The 20,762-nt window shown below is 38.4% G+C and overlaps 4 protein-coding genes across 6 annotated transcripts; 3 read left to right on the plus strand and 1 right to left on the minus strand.

The window, feature by feature from the left end:
- Positions 1-600: 600 nt before the first annotated feature.
- On the plus strand, positions 601-6,339 carry LOC145894850 (NFU1 iron-sulfur cluster scaffold homolog, mitochondrial-like). 2 transcript variants are annotated; one of them, XM_082983512.1, is made up of 8 exons: positions 601-740; positions 1,136-1,332; positions 1,395-1,536; positions 1,601-1,664; positions 2,047-2,185; positions 3,613-3,725; positions 4,244-4,384; positions 5,597-6,339. In XM_082983512.1, the coding sequence occupies exons 1-8, from the start codon at positions 685-687 to the stop codon at positions 5,636-5,638; spliced, it is 894 nt and encodes a 297-aa protein (XP_082839638.1). In that variant the 5' UTR covers positions 601-684; the 3' UTR covers positions 5,639-6,339. The 2 variants fall into 2 exon arrangements, with proteins under 2 accessions (XP_082839638.1, XP_082839639.1); XM_082983513.1 differs by having other exon boundaries at positions 611-760.
- A 568-nt stretch (positions 6,340-6,907) lies between these two features.
- Positions 6,908-10,086, plus strand: LOC145895298 (ubiquitin-conjugating enzyme E2 D2-like). 2 transcript variants are annotated; one of them, XM_082984086.1, is made up of 6 exons: positions 6,908-6,999; positions 7,840-7,903; positions 8,059-8,090; positions 8,445-8,522; positions 8,595-8,700; positions 8,848-10,086. In XM_082984086.1, exons 1-6 carry the CDS (start codon positions 6,961-6,963, stop codon positions 8,994-8,996), a joined length of 468 nt encoding a protein of 155 aa, XP_082840212.1. In that variant the 5' UTR covers positions 6,908-6,960; the 3' UTR covers positions 8,997-10,086. The 2 variants fall into 2 exon arrangements, with proteins under 2 accessions (XP_082840212.1, XP_082840213.1); XM_082984087.1 differs by lacking the exon at positions 6,908-6,999 and adding an exon at positions 7,274-7,543 and having other exon boundaries at positions 8,848-10,085.
- Positions 10,087-10,784: 698 nt separating this feature from the next.
- On the plus strand, positions 10,785-12,057 carry LOC145894838 (CDGSH iron-sulfur domain-containing protein 2 homolog A-like). Its single transcript, XM_082983498.1, has 3 exons — positions 10,785-10,970; positions 11,272-11,486; positions 11,553-12,057. The coding sequence occupies exons 1-3, from the start codon at positions 10,874-10,876 to the stop codon at positions 11,646-11,648; spliced, it is 408 nt and encodes a 135-aa protein (XP_082839624.1). The 5' UTR covers positions 10,785-10,873; the 3' UTR covers positions 11,649-12,057.
- A 582-nt stretch (positions 12,058-12,639) lies between these two features.
- On the minus strand, positions 12,640-19,299 carry LOC145895506 (uncharacterized). The gene is made up of 6 exons (XM_082984312.1): positions 19,132-19,299; positions 15,838-15,983; positions 15,503-15,605; positions 14,623-15,307; positions 14,147-14,409; positions 12,640-13,662 (listed from the first exon to the last, which is right to left on the minus strand). The coding sequence occupies exons 1-6, from the start codon at positions 19,297-19,299 to the stop codon at positions 13,177-13,179; spliced, it is 1,851 nt and encodes a 616-aa protein (XP_082840438.1). The 3' UTR covers positions 12,640-13,176.
- Between the last annotated feature and the right edge of the window lie 1,463 nt (positions 19,300-20,762).

Here is a 20,762-nt window from a genome sequence, read left to right on the forward strand (position 1 = left end):
CGGTCAATAGTGCCGGGGACTAGCAGTACATGGTTGTAGGGGCAATCTTTTTAAAGCGGTCGCCAGAAAGACTTTGACAGGCAGAACAAATAGCCATTTGTGCAGGTGTAGGAAACTTATTTACACTTACAGTTTTAATATGTTGGTATTAATTCCCGTTTAGGATCTGTAAACAACAAGCAAAACAAAAAATCACGTATTGCACAAATACGCACGACAAGACAACCCTATCTACTGTAAAGTCTGTCCCACTGCTCTTAATTAAAAACAATAGAGATCAGTGCTTTGTGTGCAATTTCTTTGAAAATGAATGCAAAGAAGGTTCGCACTATAACGTGTAGTAGCTACGGTCAAGCACACCAGCACGGCTCGATTTAGCGGGAGATTAGGTTTCAGGAATAGTTGCAAGTTATTTGTTGCGTAGCGTCAGGATTTTGGAACATAAAAGGTGACCTTTAATGAGGTGAATATTTTAGGTGGCACTTGTCCAAAACCTATATTTGTGTGTGTACTTAGTGCTACCAGTTCGATTCTTTCGCAGGGGAATCCACCGAGAATATATTTGTTGTGCTTGCGCCACAACACCAATTAGACGTAAGGTGTCATCATCACTCACTTAAAAGACGTTACCTTCTTGTGATATCCGATGGAAGCAGCGTTAGGCATGATCGTGGAAAAGCTATAATGATGAAATCGTTGTTCTGTTCACCATTGTTCTATCAAACGAATAGAGAGGAGAAGTAGGCCTAAGTGTAAAGTGGTATTTTCAGTTTTGTTTTACATCCCAGATCCCACATGATTTTGTTTTAAAGAAAGTGTTTTGATATAAAGTAACAAAGAATTTTTAACAAACATACATGTAATTTGATATTTGTTTAAATGAGGGCCAAAACCACACTTGTTTGAAAATATAAAATTAAATGTGTTTTGGTGATGTATGCCATTCTTAACTAATTAAAACAAACTCCATTTATTCCCAATGTTATATATTACTTTGGTGTTTTTAAACTTCTCGATGGTCAGTAATTCTTTGATATGTATCACAATTGCTGTGTTTCTTGTTTTTTCTTTGTAACATATCTTGAAAATAATGAAAATTGTAAAGAGATTTTTGGTTATTTTTGTTTTATTTTAGCTTAAACCTCCTAACTGAAGACAATGATGCCACTCTTCCAAAGATGAACATGCTCTCCATGTTCTTCCAGTGTACAAGTCTTCAGCAGTTTTCATTTCATGACATGGCAACCCCTGTTAAGCCACAGGTATCTCCATCATTTCACATTGGTAACAGAATTGTCACAGCTCGACCAGGCCAAGTTGTAATACGAAATGGTAAGAAAGGTTTGATGTTTTTGTTTGAAGTTTTAAAGTAAGCGTAAATTACTATTCTTCAGCTTTAGGAATTCATGTTGAGGCTGTAAATGGTTACAAAGCGGACATCATGCTTTTTTACCCCAATGCAACAATACTGCAAAACAATCAGCAGAAAATGAAGTTTTCCTCCACGTATCTCTGTCTTCATTCGCCATTAGCAAGGTGTTTGTGCTTCATGTTGGTTCATATTAAGTTTTGTAATGATGGAATTTTATTTTGAATTCAGGCAATTGATGAAACTGAGAGGAGTTTCAAAATTAACATTTTATACGGACTGCATTAAAGTCAAGGTAAACCAACAAAACCAAAACTTGTGAAGTATAATTTTATATTTGTGTACTTTTCAACATGTATTCTAGTTGTAAAGATATTGTTAATGTGATACGGTATATACCTAATATTTTTAAAACATGTATCGGCTACTACGGTTTGTTTATTTTTCACTGTGACATTTGGAGCTGTCTGAATTCCCCTGCATTGCTTTACTCATTGTGTGGCATGAATTATTAAATACTGTTAGACCACACAAGGTGTCACAGGTTTTTAAGCACCATTGCAGGTAAACAAGTATCATAATGCACTCTGCAAATTTTGCTCTTTGTCTATGCTGTATGTTTGTAAATGTGATAAGGCACACTGTAATGAAAGACTAATATATATTTTGTGACGCAGAAACATTTAAATGACTCCTCTGTGACCTGGGAAAATTTGAAACCCTTAGTTCTGGCAACATTAATTGAATTTTTCTCTTCCGAATTGCAAGCAGTAAACGACCACGGAACAAAACGATTACACTTTCACACTTTACAAGGTAAATTGCTGGTGAAAATGTAATATGGTATAATTATACAATAACAAAATATACAAAAAAAACAATTTTTTTAGTTGTTGTTGATTTTCAAATCTATTACCTCTTTACCCATAGTATCCATTTTCTATCTTCCAAAATAAATAAGTCCTTGCACTATTGAATACAATGACAAACTCCTGATGAATAATTGATACTGAAAATTACATGACACTGCCTTGTGCTGCACAGTTAAGGGTGGATTGGGGTGTAATACCATATTCCAACATAAGGCAGCGATGTAAAAACTACCTTGTTATCAAAAGTGTATTTGCAAAACTCTGTGGCCACACTTAATGAAAATTATGTATTTAAGTACTATGTAGATTTTTAAAGAAAACGGAAATATAATAAAGTGTGTGATTGGGTTTTGTAATATTGAAACGAATTTGTGGTTGTTTGTTTCCATCCAAACATCGCTTTTATTGTCAAGTCAACGCTATGTAAAAAACAATCAATACTTTCCGGCGTTAATTCCACGTCCAGCCTACCCAGCCGTCTTTCTCCAGTGTATGTAATTAAACTGCTTTGTTCATTTGCCTTCTGATTCTGAAGACCACGTGCAACGAGCAACCAATCAATGAGCCAGGCGTCCTTCTGCCGCCACATAAATCGATTTTTTGAGCTCTTAAAGTGATTGCATGTCTGTATTCTCGATCCGGGCACTCAAATTTGTGGACGTTTGAACGACCTTTGAAAAAGTTTGCATAAAAAAGTCGTCGTTCGCTTTTCAAACGCCAACGTAAATAACACAAGGAAAATGTCCTTGTGTATGGTGGCATATTGTATAGAGCATGATTTATTAAGAAAAGCCTCCAACACACTTCGACAAATAACAGTGCGTTTCGTGTTTTTTTTTGAAGACAATTTATAAACAATTAATCTTATAAGGTTGTGTCAACTGATAACCCAACAGTCCAGCTCAAAGATAAGCCGTTGCCTCACGCAAATTTTAAATTGTTGCACATTTTTTTTGGTGAGCTCGTACAGCTTAAATACCGAAGGTCTTAAGATCTAATCCCATTCCGCAACCCGTTCCGATTTACAAGATAAAATGGCGCTTGCTTTAATCGGCTTTGGCTGCGATGATTAATACTGCATTAGATAGGCAAGAATTGCATTTGCAGCAGTGACCCTGTAAATACCGGAAATTTTCCCTAAATCTAAGATGTCCCATTTGTGTTGCAAAATTTTCTTCTAATTGAAACTCAGTGCAACCGATGAAAAAGTTCCCTGTGCCATGGTGGTTTATATACAATATAATAGTATAGTAGTCATGTGCATATCTTTCTAAACAACAAAATACAAGTAAGCGAGGAGTCAATAATATGAATTATGTATGCAGCTCACAGAACAAAATTTTAGTTGGTCAAAAATACGTTTGTTTTCAGGCGAATGCGTTTGTGAACCGCCAAGGGACGAAACTGAAGCTGTCCTCGATGATTTAATTAATTCGAGACTGCGGCCTGCTGTACAAGAAGAGGGCGGTGATGTGGTATTCAAGGTAGACCTGATTTTCCCCTGGCCTTATTTACTTATTAAACGAATTCTTTTAGAAATGAAAATTTGTATACTTTGAATCCCCTGTTGTTGTCTTTGTGCCTGTGAATGATGCCTGTATATACAGGCGAAATATAGATATCATATGAACAACTCCAAACAACGACTTTGGATTACTTACAGGACGTCTTTTAGAAATTTTGAACAACTAAGTTTTTTGGCACAAACCCGATCCGAAAAGGCAAACCGCTTTACCATTACAGATGAATTGATATAAAACCACACAAAGCTATCTTTGCAAACCACAACACAACGATCTGTGCCCCTTGGTAGCAGAAACCTAGACCGTTTATTTTAGATCATGTTTAATGCAATGCAAGCACATACAGAAAGTAAAATATTGAATTCTGCCAAGTTGTGTATGAATTGTAAGCATTTCGCTTCCCGGGATTAGCGATAGATAATTCTTCAGCTGGCTGTTCAATTGGGGGCGTAACTGTACACTTTCTTTACACTTTGCAGGAGTTTATACAGAACACGGGAGTGGTGTACGTTTACTTGATGGGAACCTGTCTCTCCAATCCCCAAGCAACAAAATCTATTAAGAATGCCATCTATTGTCTTCTACATTATCACGTTCCTGAAGTCACCGCTATTGTGGAGGTTAGTTGATTTGTTGTTGTTGTTTAAAATGATAAATTTTGAAAGGATCAGAAATCGGGAGAGTTAAAGAAGAAACAAATATATATTATTGTGACACGGGGCCTGACGGCACTATTGGGTGAACTTGCTTGGCCGTAGTGTTTCCACCTTGTTTTCTTCGTAAGGTTGCACCTAGTTTGGTGCCCAACGGATGACGGTGATTGTATAGTCACCACAAAGTGGAAGTCTTTGCTTGGCCGTTTGGTCAGCAAAGTCGTCTTATAGTCACACCAGCTGCACTGATGAGACCTTTTAGGTCGAAACAGTGGCCATCTGTCTGCAGCTTATACACAAATATATGTATATTTGTCTAAACATGCAAAAGCGTATTATTTTCTTTGCTCCAATCGTAGAATAATTTGGCAGGGGCGCCGACAAAAATGAATTCAAGTCTTTTCCCGGATCCTTACGGCCGAACTTTTTGCCTACGGATATACTGTCAACTGTGGTTTTTACTGTTCCCATCCCACAGGGGAGATATAGATTTGTCATTAAACCTTACCACGCAACGGAAGATAACCCGTAAATTATGCATGCGTTCTCCGAACTCGCAATGTTCTGTTCTATGATACGTCATCACCCGAGTCCTCGTATATCGTAGATTCCGTGAATCATTTGACATTTCCCCGGTGCTGGTTGCGAATATCCCGGCAGTTAATTTTCTTTCTGACTCCTCTCCACGCTTCACTTCGCAATGAATTTGCCGATTGGCGCCATGACGACTGAATTTAAACGCAATACCTCTGTTTTTTTTTACTGGTCATAAAATCCGCGGCCCATTTTTCCAGTTATCCCCGTTTTTCACTGAAATTGTTTTTTTTGTATAATTTTTCAGAGTAAAGCTTAGTGTGTTTCGTGCTTTCAATATTAACAGATATTGTAAAAAAAAAGATTTCACTGTTGAAAATCAATTATTTTAGTTGCCTTTCGACTATGCCCAAATCCCGTACAACTTAATCCTATATGATTGAAACCGGTGGTATGCAATTCAACAAATTATCTTCACAAACTTGGCACTCTTGCAAAGTGCATTCATTTCAGATCTCGTTAAACCGCGTTGTACTTAGTGAGATGCAGACAGTTGCACACTGTTCCGCTCCAACAGATCCCACCAGTGCGAAGACTTTTCCGTTTTATGGTACCTAATAATCTTTCTTGTTTTTTCGCATGAAGATACCGGGTAAAAATCGTGAAAAGAAACTGATGATCACGTGACCATGTGTCTTTCCGTGTTGACGTCATAGACAGGACAACGCTTGCCACAATGTTGCACATACTCCATGGAAAGTGACTAGTGTTTTATTTCTTGTTATTTGCTTTGTGTCGATGGACTGCCTCTCAAACATGATAATCGGTCTGTATCCCCATGAAATTTCAATTCAACCGTATTTTATTGATCAGCCGTCCAAATAATGCTTTGGGCGTCTTACCCGCCTTTATTTACTGTCACATATTATAAAGTTAAGGCCATAAGATGAATATGTAAGCCAAGTAAATATGTGTTTGATGGTTGACGTGATAACCCTTTGTATAGCAGTATTTGTTCAATGAAACTTCTAGATCCTGTTGCAGTGAATGCTTGTGTTTGTGACTTATACTCATCTCAATCGAGCGACTGATTAAACCGAACAAAATGTACTTGTTTTACCTCCTGTTTATCGTTATTACCTCCATTGTCCCCAGTGTTATCTGTCGACCCCTTTTTTCCTCAAACCGTATCGTTTTCAACCTAACTATGTGTTGGATTTTCCGGGTTGTCCTTACTGTGAAAATAGTCCTAGACGGTGTTGTTTTTCTGTGATAGAAACACATGTGTTATTCGCTTCGTCCTGGGTCATGGTTGGAGCTTTGATAGGATGTTCTGCCCCCATACACTCTATTAAAAAATGGTTATATGCGCGTTTAATTCTGTACAAACACGGGCAAGGGAAAGAAATCGAGTTCTTGGTAAAAAGTTTTTACGTATTGTTTAAAAGTAGGCTTGCAGTTGACATTTTTATGAAGGTTTGCGTCTTAGAAAGAACGGGTGTCCTTAATTCGAAGGATTTGTCCTTAATTTTGGTTCGGCATCCTTCTTAGGTATTTCATTCTCTTATGTTCAACATTTTATATTGGCTCAACGAAGTGGTGACCTTTTCCATTTTCAGTCAATATCATTTCCCTACCATTCTGACCAAAATAAGGTCATAATGCTAAAATAACTGTAAAATATAGTATCAGTGATGTTAAATCGGTTTCACTTCTATGGTAAAACACCAGTTGAATGTTGCGCAACTGATTGCTACTAAAAATTCACCCTGGGCAATCCATCAATATGTTATCAAGTTAACGTCATCTTCGTTCCTCTACGAAACATGGCGCAACATCATTTCGCCACTGTAGCCATGGTGGCCAAACAAGCAAAATAATGGTCCCGAAAGGGAAATCCCCCTAGGGAAACTATTACAACATGTATATAAAGGTTGTTAAATGCACGTGTTATCATGAAGTGTCGTAGAAGTGCTTTGGAATCAATTGTTATAACAGAACTTGTGAAGATGTATGGTAGAAGTACTGCCTTCAAAAGAGCTCTAAAGGTACCAACTTTTTTAACTTTGACTATTTTGCTTTATTTTTTTTGGTAAATTGTTTTGTTGACAGTTTGGAAAAATGCCTTTCATTATTCTGTTCCTTCTCAATAAAGTTTCAATTTTCATGATAACATGATGATAGTAAAGAGTAGTAGTGAATGGGTTGGACATTTTCCGCCCGTTTGGTTGCCCTCTCTGGGTTCTTTCAAAGTGGTAAACTTGTTTGTGGTTCATTTTCTTTCTGTTCCGGTTATTCTTTTGTGTTTGTGGCAAGGGTCGATTACTTTCGCAGTAAATGAAAGTTTACATTTTCGTATAGGTAGTTTATTCAGAACGTTATAGCATCGTAACGCAGAGAGAATAAATATTGCGCTTTTTTTTAAATTTAATGATGCGTTGCATATTGACATATTGTTTGATAAAATTATGCTGTTACGTCGTAATGCGGATTTTCCCCTTTTAAAAGCTACCTTCTTTTTCTAGCTTTGCTGCTGGTTAAGCAATAGTAACATATGATATTTTCAAAATGGCTTTAAAAAGAATATTTAAGGTTTGTCTAAAATATGAAAATGTGTGTGGTTAGTGTTTAAAATTTGTGCCCTATGCAATGATTATGAATAGTGACTCTATTCCTGTTTGTGCGTATTAGTATTTCAAGGTTTAACTTCTTGACAATCACTGTTGGTTCTAAGCTGGACCATCCTATTAATATAATGTTCGATCTGCTTTCTTTCGCTATTTTCGATTGCCTTTGGCGGGAGAATTAACTATGTTATGTATCAAAAAACATTCTAAGTAGTTACTAAATATTTTACAATTTATACATCCATTCACTCTTTTCTGCAGGAAAAAAAAGACATAGGTGATGATCCTACACAGCTTTGTACAGCAGGTCCAGTGGGTGATGATAGTAAGTGCTGTGATTTCTGTAAACTTTCCTTAAATGTTCTATGTACAGAATTGATTATTATTAGATTTTTGCAACTGATTTTAGAAATCACTATACCTTATTCAATACCAAATTAATTTGATTGCTTATAATTTATTGTAAAAACTATTTTTCAGTGTTTCATTGGCAAGCAAGCATCAAAGGACCTGTAAGTACACATCAATATGATGACACAATGTTATTTAATATGTTGTATCATGAAGCAGTGGTTTGTGAAAGTCACTATACTAAACCACAGAATATATTTATTAGCATGTAACAATGTGATGTATTTTCCTTAAAAACTTACAATGTTGTTAAGTACTGGAGACTTCAGGGTAATGTTTAACTTGGCTACTAATTAATCTTTTAGGCCTACAGTAATTAGTTCAGCCAGTAAGCTACTACAATTAATTGCCGAACTACACTATTTTACAGTTGCAATACTGCTTTTTATGTTAATGATTTTTCAAAACATAGTTTTTCATAAAGGACAAACATATAAAGACCATTTCTTTTTTAGGATAGCAGTCCCTACCAAGGCGGAACATTTTTTCTAAACATACAATTTCCTACAGATTATCCTTTTAAACCACCAAAGGTACAGGTGTTTTGACAACTGTTTGGATGGTTCTGGATTAATAAACCTGTAAATTCTGTATTTGTTTTTCAGATTAGTTTCACCACTCGTATTTACCACCCGAATATTAATAGTAACGGTAGTATTTGTCTTGACATTTTGCGATCCCAATGGTCACCAGCATTAACAGTTTCAAAAGGCAAGTACTATGTTGTGTGACTGTATTAGAACAGAACTTAAATTTTTTGAATGTTTTCATTGGAAAAAAAAGCACAATATAAAGAAGCTTGCTTGCAAGTCTCCACTACTTCACATGACTTATGTGAAGTGTCTTTTTTTGTTACAGTGCTGCTGTCCATTTGTTCACTTTTAACAGACCCCAACCCAGAAGACCCACTAGTGCCTGAAATCGCTCGACTTTTTAAAACAAACAGGGAAAAGTACAACAAGACGGCCCGCGAGTGGACGCTAAAATATGCAAAAAATAGGTCTTAACTGGCTTTGCTTCAGCAACTCCTCGCATTCTCCGTCTCACTTTCATATTCCGTAGCTTTTCCCAAGTTCCAATTCTTTTCTCTTGTTGGTAAACTTTTCTCTTCTAATTGTTGCTACCATTAGCGGTAACGACGTTTATCAGGGGTAACAAAAAACGAATTGTTTTGTACATTCTTTAACGCCGCCTGTAGGTTTGGCCCCTTGCAAATAGTGAAAAACTTGCTTGCTGCAGTCAATGCAAAAGTGATAAATAAATTGTACTTGGTCTAATGAAAATAGCAACAAATTGTACTTATAGCGAATGGTGGATTCTTCCAATTGTATGCTCTCTTTCCGACGCAAAGTACAGATTAACTGTGTCGTATATTATATATTAATACGATATGCTTATATGTGCACGAAACCGACCATAGTTAAATGTTGTGTCTCAATACAATTCTACGACAGTATTCAGCAATTTATCGTACCTTGTAGTTAGACATGAGAATCATTTGCGATGATTTTCCGCAGGCGCGTTTAACATGCACCGGATTATTAGGTTGGTAATTCCTAATAAGAGATGTGTTTGTCGAAGAATGGACACCGATTTAGGAATATTAACAATTAAACAGATGCATGATTCTGGACATTTAGTTCAGTGAATTAGTGAGAAAGGCCGGTACTTAACGATCTAATTTGGGAGAAAAATTCTGACTCTATGCTACTTGATCCAAAGCATTTTTCGTTGGAACCAGTTTTTTTCAACGCAGCCGCATTTTTCGTAAAAAAACCGTGTTAATCTTGACGTATAGATCGTTACAATTCCAATAAAAGTCATTTCCTTTGTTGTATAAATTGAACTCGACAGCCTATGTCCGTAATTCTAAATTGGCCGGCAAGCCGACCATTCTAAATCTTACAAAGCAGTTTATGGCATTTTTTATATTCTAAAACGTTATGAATTTGTAACATTTTGTAAGAAAAAAGCATTGTCTCGACTACTGCATTGGCTATTTTATTTGTATCAAGATTTCCAAAACCTTCTTATATGTTTTGAGCATTGACATTTTCTCCTTGCACACGAACCGCGGTGTTTCACATTCTTCGTTCGCATGGTAACTATCGTTGCATGAAATTTGTGTTTCTTGAAAGCGACTACCAGTACCTTTTTAGCTGTGGGTTAAATTACGAAACTTTGCCCAAATACAAGTAGCACTAAATTATGCACACAGGTTTTGCCCGCTTTTTTGTTGTCAAATTAGCAAAGTGTTTTAAATTACACCACTGAGGTAACATACGAGACATTACACGTCTATGGCATTGATTCGAAAGGAAATCAGGCATGTTTTATGAGACGAAGGTATTTTTGTAGTATATGTGCAAGAAGGCCCAAATGCTTAAAACTTTTGTTCGTAACCACAACACTGTGGCTAGTTTGGACCAACGCGCGTGTGTAAAAGCACAAACCAGTACCACAAAAATGTAATACAAATCAGCGAGAACGTGTAGGGTTTGAAAAGAGTTCTGGCGTTTTTTTTCTTTGCACGGTAGTGGTTTGCTGACGAAGCAAGAGTGTCGCGGACGCGTTCCGCTACAGAACTGGTGTGTCATCATTTTGTCAGTGCGTTGCCACGGAATGCGTGGAAACGCCATGTTCTTCTGTATCTTACTTGTTGATAATGAGCTCAATTAAACAACAATTATTTACAGGTTTATGAAGAAAGGGGTTTGTGAGCAGTGACAGAAAAACGTAAAATTAAGCATGCGACCCTTGAAAGATGAAGAGCCGCATATTAGCAAACAGATATGTGTTGAGCGGTGTACGTAAACAATCTTGTTGTTAAATGTTTTGGCAGGTGATTTGTATACTTTAGTTGTGCACCACTACATAGCAAGCAATGGAAGTTTTGGCTTACTTGGTGCGTGATACGGTGCCAAATTACCTGAAGAATGTTCCAATACCACGCTCACTCAAAGGCTTTGTTGACCTTTCTTGTAAGTTGAACTCTATGACCAACAATAGAAATTAAGCTCAAATTACCAATTGCACACAATGCTTCACATGCAACTTTTTAACTGGATGTTGAAATAAAGTAACTATTAGACCATAGTTTTGTTAATATGATGGATTTTTAAAGCTGTTTTGTAATTAGTTTAACATTAACCTTTTTACATTATTGTTGCACTGTAGTTGTTTTTTTATAAATGCTGTTTGTTAATACACAAAGCAAGTTGTAAGTTTTTAAAAACACTGCTTGCAGTGAAAATTTCATATATACTGCTTTATTTTTTTCAGTGAAAGACTGGGCTCATGTGGTGTCATTCACTGCTGTTGTTGGTGGTGCTGGATATTTTGCCCTAAAGCCATATTATGACAAGTACCAAAATGTCCAGCAAGAAAGGATCATGAATTTTAACATTGAAAAATCCAAGGACAAAGTGTATGATATTATCGATGTTGAGGATCTTGCTGAGAAAACCAACTTCTGCAGATGCTGGCGATCAAAGAGGGTAGGTGTATGGACTTGTTTGTAATCTTGTGTACTTTAGTTACTTATTTTTGTTATTTACTTTCAGTGGCCATATTGCGATGGGTCGCACAATGCTCACAACAAGTTGACTGGGGACAATGTTGCCTCGATCATCATTGAGAGAAAACCCCGTTCAGGATAATTTGGACCACCTGGCTGTTGAATTGAGTTTTGCAAAGCTTTATGTGCATTGGAAGAACTGCCAAAGATGAAAATATGTTTTGCCAAGATTAAAAATATGTAAATTCACAGTGTGATGTATATTCGAAAGTTGCATTTTAATATTGTTCATTTCAGTGTGTTTTCTTTCAGGTTGTTACATTTTTGTTCCTGTAAACCTTATTACACTGAAGTTTTATCCATTGTATTTCAAGCATTTGAAGTGTACATGAAGTGTTAAACATTATCTGTATAATTCATTTGGCTTTAAATGTAGGTGTTTACTGCATTGTCACTGAACGTTTGCAAAAAACAACATGTTGTAATATCTTCATTCAAGTGTGCTTTGTGTTGATATATGCTTTCAACAAGAATAAAATAGAGTTTTCCCAGTTTTTTATCCAGGTTTGTAAATTAGGGGCAGGTTTAAAGGGTGTAACATTGCAGTTGATATAAAAGATTCCAGTCACACTCAGTGCATGCGTGGAGGGTGGAACGATGCTCATTACGCGTTCTGGTGCTTGTTTGCCTTTCTTGGTCGTAACCCAGCACTACCTACCCCGTCAGTCAGTGGAAGTCAAACCATAAACAATAGCAGTGCATACACCCGTGCTACACGGATGTTAGGTGACAGCCTTGAATTAACGGGTGGCAAACATCGTTAACAACCTCATTTATAGGCAGATATCAATACATTTGTTGAACATGTACCAGGCGGGGACTGGTCGGTAACGACTGATTGCTGCCCTGAAACATACGCATACCATTTTTGATCTCAAAGGCCATCTTTGCTGGAATGGAAATTTAAAAAAAAAGCTTTGATGAGTTTCACAAAGTATTTACCGAGGAAGACATGTTTGGACTGAGATCAACTAAATGCAACGAGCAGCATAACGTCCAAGTCTGATTCCTTGAATTAGCCTATACCCAGTTTCTTGGCAAAGCTTACAATACCAGTTCAACCAAAAGTACTGTTTTATTAATATTATTTTGATCAACAAAGCATTCATTTGCTTACGCCATTTGCTTGATTCTCTCACAAATTAATTTTTTCGACGCAAAACGGTAAACAAACAGTAGTTTTCCCACTTTTAGGCTTTGTGCCCAACGGAAGATACGCTCAAGAGCACGAGAGGCAACCTGCTTATCCACAAATACGAAGATGGTAAGAAAAAACTTAAACAAAAACATTATAGTGAAGTTCCATATAAAGCAATCGTTTCGCAAATTCTGCTTTTCCCCTCCAAAAAAGGCCGACTGATGGTCACCGTTGAGAAACCCCAGACAAAAAAACACAAGAAAATAAGGTGTATATTTTGTGGCTTTACACCTGAAAACCGAATAATTTATGTATAACCATGATTGAAACCCAGTTTCTGTGCTCAACAATTGCCAAATAAAAAGCAAACAATGACACCAAGTTTGTCGTGAATGTCAACATCGCCGCAAACTGTTAGTAAAACCCTTTTCGGTGGTTTCTTGTCGTCGCAAAACATCAGTTTGTTTTGTTACTATCGATATGCTGCAGATATAAGGCCATTCTCCATATGCTTTGTCTTTAAATACAAGTTCAGGCCTTTTTTAGTACCCACGTCCAAATCGTCAATCGATCGACGCCTGTTTTTGAGAATAGACTTGGGCATCGGCGGTTCAGCATTCATTCCAGTGCCCAAGTTGCCAAGTTTGTCTCGTATTTCGGCAATTGTGGCATCATAGTCCGGGTCTGGTGACTTGTTGTAACTATCGCTGGGTGACCGTTTTGGCTGCGCCGCAAGTGGCGACTTTTTGCCATAGGTGCGTCCTCCACTGGCGGATGAGATTCGCACCCGTTGCTTTTTTCCTACAGGGGGGATCAGGTTATTAGCCTTCATAGCAGTGGGCTCCTCGGCTTCCTCAGGCGGCCGCAATCCTTTCATGGCCCTTTGGAAAGTAGGGGAGCCCGCTGGTAGGCTTGTGTTCAAAAGAACGCGTTTTTGCATCGATGCAGGCGATGGTGGCTAAAAATGCAATAAAGTGTTTGTTATACGAAGTTGAACAAGTCGAAGCTCAATACTGTAAGCCAACTGTATTCAAAACAATTTCGCTAATTAGTTGTAACAATTCCTTTCCATATAACATTTAGGTACTGTTTCAGGGTAGTTTCGCTCCATAGCCACTTATAACCGTTAGGAGTTTTTTTCAACAGTTTACGGATAACGTGGCCAATTATCAATTGATAAAACTTGCGGTGCCTGTGCGCTATACCATTAGCTTGGCTCTGCTCTCTTTGCTTTTCGTTGTAAAACACATATTGTTGTGTAGGTATATTAAAAAAGACCGAAATGAGCCAAAAAGTGCAAAGCAAATATGTTGTTCTATATATATTATTTCACGCTGTCATTCCAAAAAACTGCGCCATGGTGTAGTTTGACAAACACCGATACCTGAGGAAAATGGGGAACCGCAAATTGTTGTGGTTACGCACTGCCAACAAAAACCTACCTGGGGAGAAAACCCTTTTGCAGCGGATTTCTTGGCCTTTGACTTGCTTGATCCTTTAGTCATCTTTTGTGCGCTGTTTGGCCTCGTTTTAGCCTCGTTTAATCGTTCGCAGACCTCTGTCAACGACGCAGCTTGTTGCTTTTTAGATGTTGAGTCCCTTGTGTGGGCTAATTTGCAAGACTGGATGAGAGGTAGAATGCTCTGATCACCGTCCTTCCTCGAATCGTATGAAAAGCTGTTTGTCAAATTTAGAATCTCGGCTCCTGTTATATTAAAGCCCATAAGTTTGCTTCATGAAATGACAAAAATGCGATGTATCGCAGGTTCCAAATTTCATTATGTCTAACGATCGAGTATTTTAGCTCTCAGCATTTTTAGGAACCAGCATTTTTACACGAAACCTAATAACATAACATTATTTAAGTTATCAATAAGGAAAAAAAACTGCCAGATTCAACTTTATTGCATTACTTCACCTTCTTCGTGTGGCAGCGATAAAATTGTCTTAAATGTGCTCCGACGGTAACGCAGCAACGCCGGAGAGGCGGAACCCAATGACGCAGGCGGGGAAGTCCCTGGTGAGGTAATGGGCGATGGGTGGTACGACTGCGAACCTGTGTAACGTAAGAGTCTATGAACGGGTCTGGAGGCTGACTGAGTTCTTGGCGGTGAGACGGAGATACTTCTTCGCCGGGAAAATCGCTGGCTGTTGTAGAATGCGTCGCGTTGATCGCGGTTGTGAGTCCTGTAGCGGTTGATGTGCACTGCTGTGCTGGCACGTGACTTGTCGACACGCTCGACTGACCCCACTGGCGATGAGTCGTCCGAAGATGCGAGAGGCGACTTGTTTAACGCTCTCTGTCTCCGCTGCGGCCTGATAAGTTGCTGCTTTGCTGTCCGGCCTGTATATTTGTCGACAGCGCCCTCGTACGGCCGGTTTACAAAGCGAGAAAGTCTCAAGCCAACTTCGATGTCGACTTCACTTCTCTTACGACGACGACGCGCTCTTCGACTTTTTTCTGAGTAAGCTGGGTCGTTGTAGTCGTAGAGCTTCTTGCCTCGGGACGGAACTTTAATCGGCGGGGATTTGGTGATGGAAACTCGGCCGGGATCAGATCCTGGATCGCTCTCTTCTGAGGTTGAGTTGTCAGATATTACGTGCTAAATATAGGTAAAACGTCGTTTGCTGGTCAAGAAAACAGTTTTTTAGAACTTTGTCAAATCGGTAGTCAAACGGCAGGACTATTAAAGATTTGTGAGTTGTTAAAGTCATATATTGCGCGCAGATAACTTTTCTGGACTTTGTGGCTTGGAACTGATAAAATTTATGAAATAGTAACAACTGCGTTCACTTACGCTAATAAGAAGATGAGGTAAAAAATGTCGATTTTTGTGTGACGTAGGAGGTTTAGGCGAGATTAGAGCTTCTTCCTTGACAGGTTCTTCTGCACCAGATCGCCTGAAAAAAAAACGAACGCATAACGAAACCAGAAGCACACATTGAGCGATAGAGAAAATATTATTAAAAAGTAAAATATGTTTACGAAATTAAATCGCGTTACTGTATAAAGGCATACAGCGAATGCCAGTATTTACATATTTTCGATGCATGAGCCCTGAGGAAATTTGCTTTAATAAACCAATCAGACGAAGCTTGACACATGGCATGTTATATAAAATAAATGACTGACCTCTGGTTTCCCACAGAGTTAAGATTTTTTCTGTGTATATCAAATATGCTTCTGCTGGTTTCTTCTTCCTCTTCTTCAGTATGAAGGTAGGAAAACGAATGAACAGTTAAAGGTTGATCAACCACTGTAGAACCTGGTGGTTCAGTCTAAAATACAAAACAAAGCCATATAATTATAATTAAAACCGCAATATTTTCGAAGCATTTGAGTTTTTCCTCTCTCTGCAAACCAGACGACAAGCCAACGACCCGATTACCTCACAAGTTTTACAACGACCTGATACCATAGTGCCTTTGACTTTTCGGTTCTAATGACAGGGTTAAAAAAATAACACACAAAAGCCCACGAGGCTGTGTGTATGATTTTACTCCGCGCCCACCAACTCACTATTTCAATGGGATTTCATTGAGAGGTTCTATGGGTGGCCAAAATGAACAACAATTCCCTCCGTATAATCGCTATTCACGCAACAGCAGTATTTCTTGTGTACCGCCGCTTTATAGGGACTTGTAAGTTTTCATAGCCAGAAAGTTGTTTTGTTGTCGGTCCACCGCAAACCCATGGAGATATACGCAGAAACCAAAGTGCAGTGTTCTCAGCATATGCCTTTCCGCTCTCTATTCCATGGAAAAAAGTACATAAACTCACGCAGAAAATTGAAAGGTATTTACAATGTAGATTTTTTAGCATATTTAGAATGCTTATGTACAAGGAAGTAGCTGGGTGTTATTTCTTTATAAAAATTCTGTCTTGTCACCGTTCACATTTTTTCTTTGACATCTAAACAACAATTTCCCAAAGTGAAACTTTATCTACCAACAATTATGACTTTCGTGCGACACAAGTAAAAACAAATATTCAATCGCCTCTTTGGATTCTTGGGTGCCAGAATTATACTACGTCTAAATAAAGCCATCGATGTTGAAGATACAATTCATTGGCGATAACCCCTTTCATAATATTTGCCTGATAGATCCGAATAGGCCCGGCTTGCTTTTATGGCTTGTGTGAGTAAATATTGTCTTCTGTCTCTGTATCTTTTTTCACTCACTGAAGATAGTAATCGCTTCACTTAACGTTGTTACAAAAATCTGAGCGATTGGCTATTTGTCATTATTATTCATGACACCAAATGCTTTTCTATTGTTACTTTTTTAACACTATAGTCTCCACTCATGGCTAGTTTTAAAACCACAAATGAAACAGCCATTAAAGACTTTTTTCATTCGTGATGAAATGCGATATGGGGCGTTTTCGTCTGTTTCGTGCCCGTAACGCCACCCTTTCCTTTGTTTTATTTCGCCTAACAACTTAAACTAGGGAAGCAATTGTTAAAAAATCAACCTTCTCCACCTTTCTCTGGAATATATATATATATATATATATATATATATATATATATATACCTTCACCCAAAGGCCATCGTCAGTATTTGTTTTTCGAGAAACACAAATATTTTAGACAAATGTTTCGAGGTAGCAAAGCCGGACATATCCACCACGGATGTACGTCACGTTAGGCAAGGTCAAAAACCCACTGATGCCTTCACAAGAGGTTTTTGTCGCTAAGTGTGGGTCATAGGGTGGAGGTGTGGCGTGCTTTATCGCTCAACGCGAAGCTCGACTCGCTTCCGTTGTTGGAGAGAAATCCATATCGCAGCCAATGCACACAACAATAACCGACACTCGAGTTTATTGTCATTGTGAAGGGCGCATGAGGCGCGGTCTAAGTGGCTGCGCTATAAAAATTGCTGACAAGGATTTAGGCAAATATTGATCTTTTAAACTATTTCGACTTTTAAGTTATATATAACTTATAAACCAGAATATATATAAACTTCTTTCGCTACACAGCAACATCAGCCGAACGGTCTTCAAACATACTTTTTCTGAAGTCAAGTTTATCGTTATTGAGTGCCGCAACAAGATAAATTATTTTCATAAATTGCCACTACCACAAAATTTACGATCATATTTTGTTCCACTTTGTTAACGCTATGCAATCCATCTTAAATCTTTTCGAAAAAATCCACTCTAACCCTCAACCGCTGAAAAACCGCACGCCTTATCACAAACTCGGCCTTGCTGGGACGGAGAAACGCAATTGGCACTTTTCCAAAGTGTCATTATTGGCAATCCCTACGACAGGGCTCAATGGCACAAAGTTGGGCGCACAAAGCTGTGGTGCTCAGGACGAACGTGTGTGCAAAACCAACATGCTGGCAGGGGGCGAATTCTAAAGGCGTTCATCATACTTTCGATCAAAGGACTTGCTGACTGTTGGGTCGACTTTGCGTGAAAGCTATCAATCACCCCGAAAAGGAACCGTCCGTCAACTCGCGGTCGCTTTTGACACTCTGGTGGTCTGGATTAGATATGTTGACACCAAGTCGGGAAAACATCCAAAATATTTGGATTGAAAATACATTGAAGTCGCGACAGACCTCGTGTTCTGCACGAGTATTATCACTTGGAAGGGCGGCTTTTATTGACAATCGAGACAACTTTGGTGTGATTAAACCGGTATAAAAATTCAAAACGATTTTTGCATTTTGCCATGCTCGTCAACCAACAGCCTCTGGCGCTCGTCAAAACAAATGTGATGATTTGCTGTTCTGGTAAATGAATGGAAGGCAAAACTATCTGCCGATTTTTTTCCCAATGTATTAGCAACTGCATATATTCTATATAAGTTAGTTATGCGACCCTTTCTAGCTGACCAGACTAACAGTTGAACAACAACATCCTTGCTTGCGGGTGGAAACTTCTGTTGTTTGATTCACAAATAAAACTTCACTTTTTGTTGTAGCTCCGTGCGACAACGCTACTGACTCTGAAGTCACAATGCCCATTCACTGAGAGTTTGTAGTAAACAAAGCCAAGAGAGCGATTGTTGAACATATTTCTCGCGGGTCTCGGCCTGGTAACTGATAGCCGCAGATGTATAATCATCCCAACACATAGGTAATTCTCACATTTTATGAGGTCAATTGGTGCAATTCTATACCAAGTAAAAAGTGCGCACCTGCTTATTTTGTTGATTTCTTTGTCATTGTTTTTTTTTTAGCAGCAAACTTACTGCAGATTTTACAAAGTATACACGTGTGTCGGTTTGCCCAATGCATGAATGCTGACTTACATGTACTGTATATTGGCAACAGTACATTCCAGCAACAAAACTAATCATTTTTCAATAATTTTTTTAAATATCAGTTGAAAAACACATGCATAATCTTTACAATAGTTTGGCGAAACTTTACGGAAAATTTGGTTGACTATATCTACAAATAATTACCTTGCTGGAATCAAAACAATTGTCAAGCGGCGCGGCGACGCTATTCTCTTTCCTAGATTGTGGCAATCCCTCGCCAGGTGTGCGAGTTTTTGTATCCGTCTGGCAACCAATCGGCTGCAACGTCTCTTTAGAACTTTTTCTCGGGTCTGCCTCGGAAGAGCTGTTCATATTTCAAGACAACCTTTGCTGTCAAATAAGCGACCGCTGTGTGTTACAAGACACAGCCCCTAATCGTCTTGTGACTATCCCAGGTAGGGACGCTTGAGTTATTTTGTAGCTGGAACGTTAGTAAACAAACTTCACTGCCGCTTCTTGTTTAGCGAAATTGCAAACGTGTGTGCACAAGGTTTGTCGTTACATGAAAGGCGTGGTGCCCGAACACAGGTTAGCTATTAGGCCTATCCGCCACTCCACTTTCATGCTACTTGAACATCCATTCCAGCACTTTGGTTCAGAAAGTTTGTTGTAAAGTTTGTCTCTACGTTTGGCCAACACATGTATTTTTACCACCATGTAACACAGCTCTGCTTTCCAACATTTTTTATCCGTGGCAGAACGTCAATTAGTATGCTGATCCAACATCAAATCTTCATAAGGATCATGTAAAGCATGCATCTTACTTGTGTAACACACACAGCGCGTACGATCTTATAGCAAGCACACCAATTTTGAAAACCAATATCTTAAACGTCTGAACTAAATTTTGCCATACTATACTATAGGGAAAAAAGTCCACTGCAGTCGTTTTCAATCGACGCAGAGCAAAACACCTTCAATGCCCATCGTCGAGTGGTAAAGTTGATTGGTGAAAGTGTTCTTGTTCGTGGTATAGAGTAGCACTACGTGATGGTACTCGTAGTCTTGTTACAAAGACCCCCGCGTCATCGAAGAGCACGCTAGAGGAGACGTTGAAAAACCTCCGAAGTTTTTGCGAACTCGTGTGGAATATTTGATGAATGAGACAACATGCAGATTCCTTCTCCTTAATTGTATCGGGCAACGGCGTTGACGTTAATTTTAGGTCATCCATACAGTAAATTTGTCATCGGCCCGCCTACCCATGTGGTTATGAACGGTATTACGTCACGACACATGAGTCAGAGGTCTCAAGTTTTTACAAGTTGTTGCCGGGTGAAGTATCGTTACCCCAAACTTTACAATGGAAAACTGGAAACCTGTCTGAAAACGAACGGTCTTTACAAAGTTTGTTAATTCTGTGATGAATTTAATGTCAGCTAATGACATACATTCTGGTCAAATCTGTTTGGCTTTATTCGTGTTGGACATATAATATGTTTAGCAACTAACAGATTAAAACTCTAATATCCCTGTTCCAGCTGCTAAACCTTTTTACATGAAATCTGAAAAACAATGCAGCTGTATTCTTTCTTCCAAAAGAAAGAACATATTCCGAATAAATGCCATTAAATGTTATTTGACCATAGACAAATAATGAACAATAAAAAAAAACAGTCCTATTCTTATGTGTTGGAGCATTTCTGCAAAAAGCCCAGCAGGCATGTTGTACTGCGGGGTTAAGTGCGTCTACTATTAAGCTGGCTGCAGTTCATACCACAACATAAAAATGGTGGGCATCTAACAAACAAATATGTTGTTGATTTTGAAAATTT

This window comes from Ascidia mentula, chromosome 3 (genome assembly GCF_947561715.1).
Source record: "Ascidia mentula chromosome 3, kaAscMent1.1, whole genome shotgun sequence".
Taxonomy (NCBI): Eukaryota; Metazoa; Chordata; class Ascidiacea; order Phlebobranchia; family Ascidiidae; genus Ascidia; species Ascidia mentula.

Excerpts from the sequence above, each read along its gene's own strand:
- LOC145895298 (XM_082984086.1), top strand. The coding sequence starts at position 6,961 with ATGTATGGTAGAAGTACTGCCTTCAAAAGAGCTCTAAAG. Across the intron at positions 7,904-8,058 it reads AGGTCCAGTGGGTGATGATA|TGTTTCATTGGCAAGCAAGC; the intron begins GTAAGTGCTGTG and ends ACTATTTTTCAG. Across the intron at positions 8,701-8,847 it reads AGCATTAACAGTTTCAAAAG|TGCTGCTGTCCATTTGTTCA; the intron begins GCAAGTACTATG and ends TTTTTGTTACAG.
- LOC145894850 (XM_082983512.1), top strand. The coding sequence starts at position 685 with ATGATGAAATCGTTGTTCTGTTCACCATTGTTCTATCAAACGAATAGA. Across the intron at positions 741-1,135 it reads CAAACGAATAGAGAGGAGAA|CTTAAACCTCCTAACTGAAG; the intron begins GTAGGCCTAAGT and ends GTTTTATTTTAG. Across the intron at positions 3,726-4,243 it reads GCGGTGATGTGGTATTCAAG|GAGTTTATACAGAACACGGG; the intron begins GTAGACCTGATT and ends TACACTTTGCAG.
- LOC145895506 (XM_082984312.1), bottom strand. The coding sequence starts at position 19,299 with ATGAACAGCTCTTCCGAGGCAGACCCGAGAAAAAGTTCTAAAGAGACG. Across the intron at positions 15,984-19,131 it reads ATTGTTTTGATTCCAGCAAG|ACTGAACCACCAGGTTCTAC; the intron begins GTAATTATTTGT and ends TTTGTATTTTAG. Across the intron at positions 15,606-15,837 it reads AACTCTGTGGGAAACCAGAG|GCGATCTGGTGCAGAAGAAC; the intron begins GTCAGTCATTTA and ends TTTTTTTTTCAG.
- LOC145894838 (XM_082983498.1), top strand. The coding sequence starts at position 10,874 with ATGGAAGTTTTGGCTTACTTGGTGCGTGATACGGTGCCAAATTACCTG. Across the intron at positions 10,971-11,271 it reads AGGCTTTGTTGACCTTTCTT|TGAAAGACTGGGCTCATGTG; the intron begins GTAAGTTGAACT and ends TATTTTTTTCAG. Across the intron at positions 11,487-11,552 it reads GATGCTGGCGATCAAAGAGG|TGGCCATATTGCGATGGGTC; the intron begins GTAGGTGTATGG and ends ATTTACTTTCAG.